The sequence below is a fragment of the Prosopis cineraria genome, unplaced genomic scaffold (assembly GCF_029017545.1).
Source record: "Prosopis cineraria cultivar Desert tree isolate PC_DT_omini unplaced genomic scaffold, ASM2901754v1 PC1462, whole genome shotgun sequence".
Lineage (NCBI taxonomy): Eukaryota > Viridiplantae > Streptophyta > Magnoliopsida > Fabales > Fabaceae > Prosopis > Prosopis cineraria.
In genome coordinates, this window is record NW_026556787.1 from 1 (window position 1) to 11,284 (window position 11,284).

Below are 11,284 nucleotides of genomic sequence, written 5' to 3' on the forward strand. Positions count from 1 at the left end.
AAAAACATAAATTAGTTAATAATAATTTATACTGTGATTGAAAGATTATAATACATGATATAATTATTGAACACTTTTCTTTTTTTAAAAAAGAACAATGAATGATTTTAGGACTAGAGAAAAAAGGAGAACTTCAGTTAAGTATCATTATAAGAATTAATTTAGGTGGGTTAAAAAATTTTTAAAATTTCAATTTAGTTAAGGGAAGAAAAGTAAAAATAATTTTAACGGTAAAAAGATAAAATACCCTTCATTTGTGATATAGAATCACTAGTTATTAATTTTATTACTTGACTTGTTAATTTACGAATATAAGTTACAAATTATATGAGTTAGCATATCAATAATTATATAAGACTTGACATTAATTTTTCAATCATAAGTAATGGTATCAGTTGTTAACTTACTAACTATATTTTATTAATTGATCAATATCAGTTATAAATTAGTGACAGGCCTTGTAATTTACTAACATCAATTTAAATTTTTAATATGTTTTGTAATTTACTACTGATGTTAGCAAATAAAAAAGTAAAGTTAGAAACTTAACAACTAATGCTACTGCTTATATGGCAAAAAAAATGTAATTTACAAGTAATATTGATAAATTAAAAAGTGTAATAAAAAAAATTAATAATTAGTAATTCTGCATAACAAGTTCAAAGTATTTTAATTTTTTATCATTAAATTTTTTAACTTTTCTTCCATAGATTGAAGTAAATTTTAGAATTTTTTGGATCCATCTGAAATTAATTTTTTACCGTGATTTTAACCAAAATTCTTCCAAAGAAAAAAAGAACAGTCTGTGGGGGCATATTGAGGGTGAAGTAAACCATAAAATAAATCTAACTGGTGGATGCTTTTGACTAGTACAGCTGCTTTGCCACAGCACAATCATACACTTAATTGGAAACTAGAGACCAAAATTTTTACGATGGCTGTGAATGCGACGGCAATCTTGAACTTATCTTCACGTTCTTATCCATCACAGGCACAATCCTAGACTTTTGAAACAGAGTCACTTGCTAAATATCAAGGGCCAGAACCCTCCCGTATATTATTCTGTCATAAGACCCCCCCTCTCTCTATATACATATATATGCGCGCGGGCGCAGAAACAACCTTCTGTGAGTACCATAAAGTTGGAAAGGAAGAAGAAATTAAGCAAAGATGGTGTCACAGACAGTTGAGCTGTTGAAGAATGAGATCCCTCTGGAGCAGGAGGCCTTTGTTTTGCCTCAAGACTCTGTGAATGGTCTTGTTCTTGTGGACATCATCAATGGCTTCTGCACTGTTGGCGCTGGAAATCTGGTATCTTCTTCCTTAATTTTCCACTCTGAACTCATCAAATACCAGTTCTGCTTTATATGTATGCATGGTTGGATCAAATTAAGCTTGGAAGATGATGATTGGACCATATTTGTAGGCTCCAGCAGAACCCAATATGCAGATTTCAGGGATGATCAATGAATCAGCAAGTCTGGCCAGATTGTTCTGTGAGAAGAAACTCCCAATTATGGCGTTTCTGGATTCTCACCATCCAAACAAGCCAGAAGATCCTTACCCTACTCACTGTCTTATCGGCTCTGATGAATCAAATTTGGTTCCAGGTTTAGTAAATCTCTTGACTTCTTGTTTTTCTCTTTCTTTCCCTGTCAATATTTGATTCAGGTTTCATTCATCCTATCGCTAGAATAGATTGTAGAAAGTGTCCATTTTTGAAGATTGGCTATTCAAATTGCAGCATTAAGATGGCTAGAGAGCGAACCAAACGTGACAATCAGACGTAAAGACTGTTTTGATGGATATTTGGGCTCCATGGAAGAAGATGGCTCTAATGTTTTTGCAGACTGGGTTAAGAACAACAACATCAAAAATGTAAGTATATTAAATTGCAACAACATAAAACCTCAAGTGTTGTTTTACATTCAGGCGATTCAATCGGAAACCTCTGATTTTGTGCTGGTGTGAAGTTGGTGGTTGTAGGAGTGTGCACAGATATATGTGTTCTGGACTTTGTAAGTTCCACAATGTCTGCTAAAAACAGAGGGTTTCTGAATCCTTTGGAAAAGGTCGTGGTGTATTCAAATGGGTGTGCAACTTTTGACTTCCCTCTTGATGTTGCCAGAAATATGAAAGGAGCTTTAGCTCATCCTCAGGTAAATGAAGCGCGCGCGTGCGCACAACACCCACATACAAACCTTGACATACAGAAAAATGTTTTTGCTGTCTCATATCATATGAATGTTGGGGAGGCACAAAAAAATCCATCAGGTCCGCTAAAATATAACTTGAAGGAATCAAAGTTTTTGATCTTTCTACTTTGTATGCTCATCTTTTATCTGTACCCAGATTGTAGGGCCATGCATTGTATAGGACCATCTGCAGAATAAGTTGCACACTGCTCATAATTTATATATAATATGATCTTTAGTAGACTTATTACACCCACAGGATAATGAAACCTTTAGATTTTCAAGTTTGTTTCAATTATCTATTTGGTCCCTAAATTTAATTTCTATCAATTTTGTTTCTCATATTTTCTTAAGTTATCATGTTATTTTTTTTTAGGTTTTAAAATACAAATTAGCTCTCAAAATAATTCGATATGTCAAGTATGTTGAAAACTTGATACGCATATGTGGCTTAATAAGAACAATTCAGCTTTCAAGTTGATTTAATTTTTATCAATATAGTCTTTTATGCTACTTTTTGTTTGTTAGTTTTTTTTTAAAAAAAAGTTGAATATGTTTTTTCACCTAAATAAGTATACTTCTTTTCATTAATCTATGTAATTGTCAACCCAATATTCTGTTACCCATGTCAGTTGATTTTAATAGTGTTACCTCATCTTCAAATAGCAAGGATTAGATTAATAATTGAGGCCAGCTTAAAGAACTGAATTGATAAAAATAAAATAAAATTGAGGAATCAAATTGATAGTTGAGGTAAGCTTAACATATTAAAAATTTTGCTATCCTAAATATATATACATGCACATACATGTTATTCAATGCAAACATTTCTTTAAAGGGGAAAAAGAAGTCACATAGGACTCTAACAATGAATGTGATTTGATTTGTTTTCCAGGAGTTTATGCATCATGTAGGTTTGTACATGGCAAAAGAGAGAGGAGCCAAGATAGCCAACCAAGTTTTGTTTGGTGAAGTGAAACCATGAGGCTATTCAACAAACTTGTCTACTTTGTATTGCCCTTATATATCTCATAGATATGAATATGATGCTTTAATAATGAGCCAAAATGTATTGGTCATTTGGAGATGATTCTTCAGGAGCTTGTATAAATATAATAATCACTGTAGTATGTAAAATTAGACTATATGTTCGTGTTATACATGAAGTTTGAAGTGAATTGTTACTATTTATTTATTTTGTTTATATATGCTGTAATAAAAATGATCATTTAGAAGTATATTTGGTATTTGAATTATATTGTTATCATATCTTATGTAAAATATGTGTAAAAGCAAGATGGTGAGATATACTTGCCACACAGAAAAAATGTTGAAGCCATATTAATTAATATTAGATCTGTAAAAGATATAAACTTGTATAAAATATATGGAGTTGAATGCCTGTCATGCTAATTTAATTATTTGGGTTGTCATGCATTTTAGATATCAGGTCATTTAAAATATGGTTTCTTTGCAGTTACCAATCCTGCTGGCAGCTATGATTATTTGTTGTATATTTAGAGCTCAAATTTAAGACCTTTAATTAAGAGACATAAATTCTTTATTAGTTGATGTAAGCGCCAGATAGTTCTTGAAATAAGCATTGAATTTAAACCAATAGAAGAATTAATTTACATAATAATATAATATAATTTTTTTGTAATTATAATGTACTATTAAACATGCAATAAATTTTTAGAAGATTATTTTTTTTTAACCTGATTAAAAGATAATCGTTGTCAAAGAATCATAGCTATAGACATTGACACATTATTCTTTTTTATAATATCTTAAATAAAATATCTATCATATTTTTTAATTCTTATTCTTATTCTTCCCTTCCCATGGTGGTTGTTTTTTTTTAATAAATATTTTCAAGAGGGAATATCAATTAGATTCCAAAAAAATTGATTAAAAGACATTGATCTTCCGGATAAAATTTAATGAAAAATAAATTATTAATATTAATTTAAGTAATTATAAATAAAATTTTTTATTATAATTTTAAAATTATATTTAATATTTAAATACTTATTTATAATTATATCGATTGATATTTTAAACTTATTAATTTAATATGTTGGAACCTCATTCCTCTTTTTTTTTTTTTTTTTGGTTAATTTTTTAAAGCGTAGTTCACCCGCGAGGCGATTTCCACGAGGCAACACAGAAACGAACCATAGAGAAATCAACTCCAAAGTGCTTTCATTCCTTGACAAGTAAAGAAGCATCGAAGACCGGAAATGTGGTGCAAAGGATCAAGGACAACGAAAAAGTTCGAAACTTTCAAACGAGCTCAAGCTTATGAGAGAGAGAGAGAGAGAGAGAGAGAGAGAGAGAGATGTGAGAGTGAGTATCGCATTCTGGGTTTCTCCCGATTTTGCAGGTTTTCTTCTGGCCTGGTGAAGCGTTTTCTCGAAGTGGAGAAAGCTCGAGAAAATGTCGAGAAACGAGGTGGGGGAGAGCGTGCCTATTCTTTCTTCAAATAACGGCGGAGTTAGAGCGAGACCGGACCTGTTCTTAGTGGCGTGTAGATGCTTCAGCTTGCTGACCAGTTTGGCTGCCATTCTCTGCATAGTCTTCAATGTTCTATCTGCTATAAGGAGCTTCAAGCACATATCTGGTGTATGTTTGCATCACCATCTCTCTTTTCTAACTTTCACTTTTTAGTGGTGATGGGTGTCATCTTTCATCCTCTCTACTAATTTTTAATGGTTTTTGTGAGAGTGATTTATAGATTTTCGATGGCATATTTCGATGCTATGCGGTTTTGATATCTTGTTTGGTAGTTCTGGCTGAAACAGAATGGAGCTTGATCATGAAGTCATTCAAGGCATTTTCTCTTCACCATCCAATTTGCTACGGTTAATGTTAATGTTGTGTTTCCCATAGTCTAATTAGATATTTTACTCAATCCTTTACAGGCTTTGGAGTGTTGGCCTTGCAGGGGTATGCTACAGATCTTGTACGTGTTCAGTCTAGTGAGAATTATGATGCTTATATTTGGTTCACTCATCTTTACCCGATTTTTCTTTTTTTTAATTTTTCCCTTCATTCCCATGACCTTGAAAAGTGTTTGGTTAGTTAAAACAGGCATATTTTAGCAGTGGCCACTAGAAAATGCTGGTATTTATTACCTAAATTAAGTTTGTAATTTGGTGTTAGTATGTAGAATGCTGGGAAATGTTGTGAGAGAAACTGACTTACCATAGAATGAGAAGCTACTTTTAGGTATATCATGGCACAGATCTTCTTGTTTGGTTTCTAAATTGTGGTTTTCTTTCTGCAGTGTTGCAGTAATGACAAGAGCCTATCCCAATTTTGTTGGGGAGCGAACAGAATCTATTCTTCAGAACGTAGCATGCTATATGCTTCTTGCTTGTGGTGTACTTTATATTGTTTCGGTGAGATCATTGGACAGTGTAATTATGCTGTTTAGAGCGTCTTCTTGCCTTTGCGTCCACATGTATGCCAAACTGTTTGTTAGTAAATTCTTTGAAAGGATGTTACTTTTATAACTTATTTAGAAAAGCCATATTCATGTTTTACTTTTTCAATTGGCTTAGCAGATATTGAGCAGTGAATGCTTTCTTAGTAGTCTGAGGGCACTTAAAAATTCCGTTTATGATGCAGTATTTAAACTTACATACCATGATCTATTGCCCATCGACTTGGTATTTATTTCAGATTGTATATATGATACATCTTTAAACAGGTCTCAATTTATTATTATTATTATTATTATTATTATTATTATTATTTTGAGTGAAGATTTCAATTTATTTATTGTTATATTATTCTCCCTCTTTACTTTTTTCTATGTTCTTCCTCAATTAGACTGTTGATCTCTGCTTCTCAATCTTGGAATCAAAGACAAAGCTGACATTCTTTATAATAATAAAAATTCAAGGGAATCCTATGTATTAGCTTTATGAAAAGTGCTCGGGAACAGAGGGAGACCTTAAGAGAGCAAGCAGCTAAGGATCTGGAGGTAAGCTTTTATGTTAAAATGTTATGATTTCCCCCCTTTAAATTGCATTCTGTTGTCTATGTCATTCTTTGTACTTCTTAGTTCTTAGTCTAATGACATGATAAAGCACTGGTTGCGACTTTAAGCATGAGTACGTGACATAGAATTGATGCATAGTTTCAGAAGCAATGTCTCTTTTTTCTTAGCCTGAAAGGGGGAAAGGATAAGAAATCTAGGGTTAATTGATATGGTTGGTCTTGACTCTTGATAGACATTGCATGCACGAGGAGGAATGTGTCATCCTTGTAGGCTAGAGAGTCCTAAAATTTTCTTCTGCTATCAAACCAGGAAATGGAAGATGAATACATATTTATCATGATTTCAAATTGAATGAACTCTACATTTTTTTTCCCCTAAACGCTAAAATATTGTGAACAGTCGTGTGAATAGGACTGAGAAATATAATACATGTTGAATATGGAAGGCTTGCAGTGTTCCTGTTGGATTAGTAGCCATGGCAAGAGTTTTTGCCTATGTTTGTGGATTCTCATAAAATTCTCATTAGAAGTGGAGGTTTGACACAGATTGATAGGATTTGGACTCTGTTATCTTTCTTAGAAAGCTTAAAAAGATTTAATCTCCATTTAAGAAAAACTGCTTTTTTGCGGGAAAGTTTTGAGAAAATTTTATTTAGAGCTAGTCTTGATAAACTTGTATGATTGAACTGATCACTAAGAACTGCACATGTATCATATTCCAGGGTTTCTGCACCTTGTGTACATTTCATGTTCGAGCCCATTTTACATAATATTTTATGACAAGTAGAAGAAATTGACTTAAAGTCTATAAGAAGACAAGACATTTATGATTTCCCAATAATATAGAAGCATGTTAACTAAAATAAGAATACTAAAAAGAAGAGAACATAATAGTAGAAATAATTGCGTACCAAAATAAGATGAAGATAATTAAATTTAAATCGAGGCTTGAATCTGTGGATGCTAATATATTCCTATAACTAATCAAATAAAAACCTAAAAACCTCTTAATGGAAAAATTAATTTCTTGAAATCATATTCTTGGTATTTATCATTACTTCCTAAGTAATAATAATATTATTTTTCTAGATTATGTCATTAATTTTATTTTATATCTTCATATTCAATAACCAATTTATCTTAAATTAGATATTATTATCTGCATTAATCCATGATTTTATATTTTAAATACATATCTTATCCCGGGGTAATACACTTTCTACACGATCCACTTTTGACATTTCTATGCATCTGTCAATGGTTAACTTGTTCATCTGTAGCAAACTAGGTGTAAAGTGCTTTTCCAATCCATGTTCTGCTTCATTTATTTATTGGCAAACATGGTTCTGCTTTATTAATTTGATTATGGATTCCTAACAGGAGTTGGAACGGCGTAGAGAAGAGCTTGAACGTCTGCTTCTTGCAGAAAGGGTATGAAAGCTTTTGAATCAAGAAATGCCAAAACGGTCTCATGCTACATGGTGAAGGTACCTCCAATAAGCAACAGCAACCTCATTCAGTTTATGATATTGCATGCGTGAACACTGTATTTTTACTATGAACATGGTACGACAATGTCGTTTTGTACATTCTTTCTCTCTGTCACTCGCTTGTATCCTTTGTAACTATTGAACCTTGTTCTACAAGTAGAGCAATTGACTGTAGCCAATTCTGTGGAATCTATGAACACTTCATGTAAATACCCTGCTTGACATGAAAATAACAACAATTTGGAGAGTTGTTTTGTATAGTGTTTATCATCCAAGAATCTGTATTTTCAATGTATCTTGGGATTATATAGGTAGATGTTACGCGTTTAATACAGAGGAATATAGTTGTGACACTGTGATGTGATCTCTTGAATGATGGCTAGTTTGACAAAAGGACATCTAATTCTGTTAACTATCTCCTTTTACTTTATCTCTTCTATTTGGGAAGATGTACATAAAGAGAGAGAACACCATCTTTGTAACTTCACTTGAAAATTAACTTCAAGTAAGCGAGTTCCCGTGATTTCTTACAAATGATCAAGCAGCTGAAAATTATGTGCTCAATTTCTTACTTCTTGTTTAATTCGTTGAATTTTGATGACTATGAAATTGTAATAACAATGGTGTTGGAATTAAATTCTTTGATATTTGGTTAATTATTATATGAGCTTGTTATGCTATTTATTTTTCAATTGAGATGCTGTCACGATGCGTTGGGTGCTGTCCAAATTTATTTAATTTTCAATCCCTTGTTGCATTGAGTGCTAGTCATATCTCTTGTGAGTTTGTGAGATATGATTGTGCATTAAGCACACTTAAGTTTAGCTAATCATTTTCTTAATTAATTTGAGGTCTCATTGGCAAATGATGGAATTGGTAGTTAACAACATAGTTAATTTGTCATTTTTAAGCACAATTAATTCTAAGGATTAATTTAGACTCTTAGTTAATTTAAAAAAACCTAAGAGTCTGAATTCCTAATAATTATTAGGATGTCTTTAGAACCAAATGGAGGTAAGAGGAAATTAATTTGACAGAATAAGGATAAGAGAGGGAGTTTATGTGCCTAGGAAGGTCATCATATTGCATTTTAATCACATATTCCAACCATTTTCAAATCTATCCAATTTTCAAAAAATACCAAATATATTAATTAACTTTTAATTCTAATTTGTTTTAATTCCAATCAACAAATCCCATCAATTGATCACTGTTTTTGGGTAGATTTAATCAACTAAGATTTTAATTTTTAATCAACTTCACAAGAGATTTGACCCAAGTTGCTCCTTATATATATTAGGGTGTTTCTTACTTTATTTTAGTTGCATGCATGACTATTGCACATCAAATTTTGGCACTTTTGCCTGAAGTTGGTTTAATTGATTCTTTGATTTTTTTAATTTTGCCTTTCATTGTTGATATCCCTTGCTTATATTTAAGAACAGTGATTAGTTGATTGGAATTAAGACAAGCTAGAATTAAAAGCTAACTAATATTTTGGCATTTTTTGAAAATATGATGGATTTGAAAATGATTGGAATGTGTGATTAAAATACAATATGATGGACTTCCTTATCTTTACTCTATCTAATTAATTTCCTCCTACCCCTAATTGATTTTAAAGACATCCTAGTAACCACTAGGAATTAGCATTTTTTGGTTCTTTAAATTAACTAGGACTTCAAATTGATCTTTAGAACTAATTGTGTTAAAAAATAACCAATTAATTATGCTGTTAACTACCAATTTTAGCCCTTGCCTTAACTAAATGAGACTTCAAATTGATTAAAAAAATGATTAGTAAGCTCAAGTGTGCGTAATGCACAACTATGTCTCATAAGCTCACAAGAGGTGACTAGCACTCAATGCAATAAGGCATTGAAAATTAAACAAATTTGGATAGCACACAAATCATCATGATAGCACCTCAATTGGAAAATAAATAACAAAACAACCTTATACAATACTTCATCAAGCATCACAAAATTCAATTCCAACAACTATTATCATTACAATGTCATACTCATCAAAATTTAAGGAATTAACTAAGATAAAAAATAAGAGAAAGTCTCAAAATTCAAGAGCTCAAAGCGGGTTCAGTTATGCATCCTAAGATGGTGAAGCAAGCCTAGCCACTTCTTATTTAGACCTCCATAGCTCCTCTTTGTTGACCAACAATAGAATCCACTATGGATGAACATTTGAAGAATACACCCTTGATGAATGGAAGAGAAAGAGCAATCTGGTTATGGGACTTTGATTTGGTCAATGAGAGGAAGAGAATGGTGTTTTTGGATTGTGAAATGGAGGGATTTAAGGTGGAGAAGTGATGGAAGGGAGGCTAGGGTTCATGGAGGGTGTTGGGAGGAAATGAAGTAAGTGAATGGATGAAGACGAGTGGAAAAACGAGAACAAGGACTGTCGATGTCGCTGCATGAAAACTGATTGTTCTAGGGGTGTTTGAGGTTGCTTAAGATTAATCTAATACCCAGGAATCATGTCCATCAAGTGCTTTAAAGTGACGCGAAACTTGTGTGCATTTAAAGATCCTTTCACATGATATTTTAAGTATAGCCTTGAATTTTAGAAATGAATTATTTAAATGATAATAAATGAAAATGAAAGGCAAAACTAAATCTGAAAATAGATGGAGAAATTAAAAAATAACATGATGGGAATGATAAAAAAAAATGCATAACAAAAAAAAAAGAAAAATTAATTTTAAAATATAAAATTGTCATGATTATCCCCGTGTTTTTTTTTATTTTGAGATTTCTTTCATCATTTGTAACCTTTTGATCATCAAATTAATTCATCCAAGGGCTTCAATTTTGTACAACGGGCTATCATTATCATCCAAGAGCTTCCCATGACTTAAAATACATATTAAACCCATTAAATATCAAGTTATGAAAAAATAATTATATGTCTTATAAATTTATTCAACTTAGCATGAATTATGAAAATTTAATGAATTTAATTAGAATGATAAAATGGGAGATTAGAAGATGAAATTAGCTGTGGTAAGTTTCCTATAAGTTCTTAATTACAGAAAATAAACTTAGTACACTTTCAAAATTCATGGGAAAGTACAATTAAAATATAAAAGATATGTATTTTAAAAGATATTTTAGTGAATAACTGAAAATTTAAATTGAATTAACTCAAATTAAACTCATGGGATAAATGAAAAACTAAAAATTAACAAATGATAAAAAAATTATTTTTTCAGAAATTATTTTTAAAAATTATAGTTTTGCCCCTAAGCTTTTAGAATTTTCATTTCTACCTAAAAAGTTTTGAAATTACAAACTAGCCCAAATGATCTTAAAGAATTCTAATTTGTACAAAGTACCCCTAAAAAGTGTTAAAAGCTGAGAAAAATGATATAAACAAATGATAATTATTAGAGGAAAAACATTTGAATTTCAAAACCTTGTTGATGAGAATCTTCATCTAGAGAGTCACGATGGTTTTGTTTGCTGTCTCAGCATATGAGGAGGAGTCTAGTTTTGGATGTTGATCATTGTGACGGGATTTTGACTTTCTAAATTAGCTGGTTTAAATTTAAGTTTTCAACTTGTAATTTTG

General features: G+C 31.3%; 2 protein-coding genes across 3 annotated transcripts; both read left to right on the forward strand.

Moving 5' to 3' along the window:
• Positions 1 to 1,068: 1,068 nt before the first annotated feature.
• Positions 1,069 to 3,373, forward strand: LOC129300172 (nicotinamidase 1-like). The gene is made up of 5 exons (XM_054938704.1): positions 1,069 to 1,311; positions 1,427 to 1,610; positions 1,745 to 1,878; positions 1,974 to 2,159; positions 3,091 to 3,373. Exons 1-5 carry the CDS (start codon positions 1,171 to 1,173, stop codon positions 3,178 to 3,180), a joined length of 735 nt encoding a protein of 244 aa, XP_054794679.1. The 5' UTR covers positions 1,069 to 1,170; the 3' UTR covers positions 3,181 to 3,373.
• Positions 3,374 to 3,557: 184 nt separating this feature from the next.
• Positions 3,558 to 7,988, forward strand: LOC129300173 (uncharacterized). Of its 2 annotated transcripts, none has more exons than XR_008590716.1 (6): positions 3,558 to 4,820; positions 4,933 to 5,028; positions 5,120 to 5,160; positions 5,485 to 5,599; positions 6,033 to 6,186; positions 7,584 to 7,988. XR_008590716.1 is itself a non-coding variant. In XM_054938705.1 (6 exons), exons 1-6 carry the CDS (start codon positions 4,635 to 4,637, stop codon positions 7,638 to 7,640), a joined length of 576 nt encoding a protein of 191 aa, XP_054794680.1. In that variant the 5' UTR covers positions 3,558 to 4,634; the 3' UTR covers positions 7,641 to 7,988. The 2 variants fall into 2 exon arrangements, 1 of the variants encoding a protein (XP_054794680.1); XM_054938705.1 differs by having other exon boundaries at positions 6,106 to 6,186.
• The last annotated feature ends 3,296 nt before the right edge of the window (positions 7,989 to 11,284 follow it).

Bases quoted from the DNA above. Each gene is read 5' to 3' on its own strand.
- LOC129300172 (XM_054938704.1), top strand. From the start codon at position 1,171: ATGGTGTCACAGACAGTTGAGCTGTTGAAGAATGAGATCCCTCTGGAG. The intron at 1,312-1,426 runs GTATCTTCTTCC...CCATATTTGTAG, and splicing joins CTGTTGGCGCTGGAAATCTG to GCTCCAGCAGAACCCAATAT. The intron at 1,879-1,973 runs GTAAGTATATTA...GCTGGTGTGAAG, and splicing joins AGAACAACAACATCAAAAAT to TTGGTGGTTGTAGGAGTGTG.
- LOC129300173 (XM_054938705.1), top strand. From the start codon at position 4,635: ATGTCGAGAAACGAGGTGGGGGAGAGCGTGCCTATTCTTTCTTCAAAT. The intron at 5,161-5,484 runs GTACGTGTTCAG...TTCTTTCTGCAG, and splicing joins AGGGGTATGCTACAGATCTT to TGTTGCAGTAATGACAAGAG. The intron at 6,187-7,583 runs GTAAGCTTTTAT...GATTCCTAACAG, and splicing joins AAGCAGCTAAGGATCTGGAG to GAGTTGGAACGGCGTAGAGA.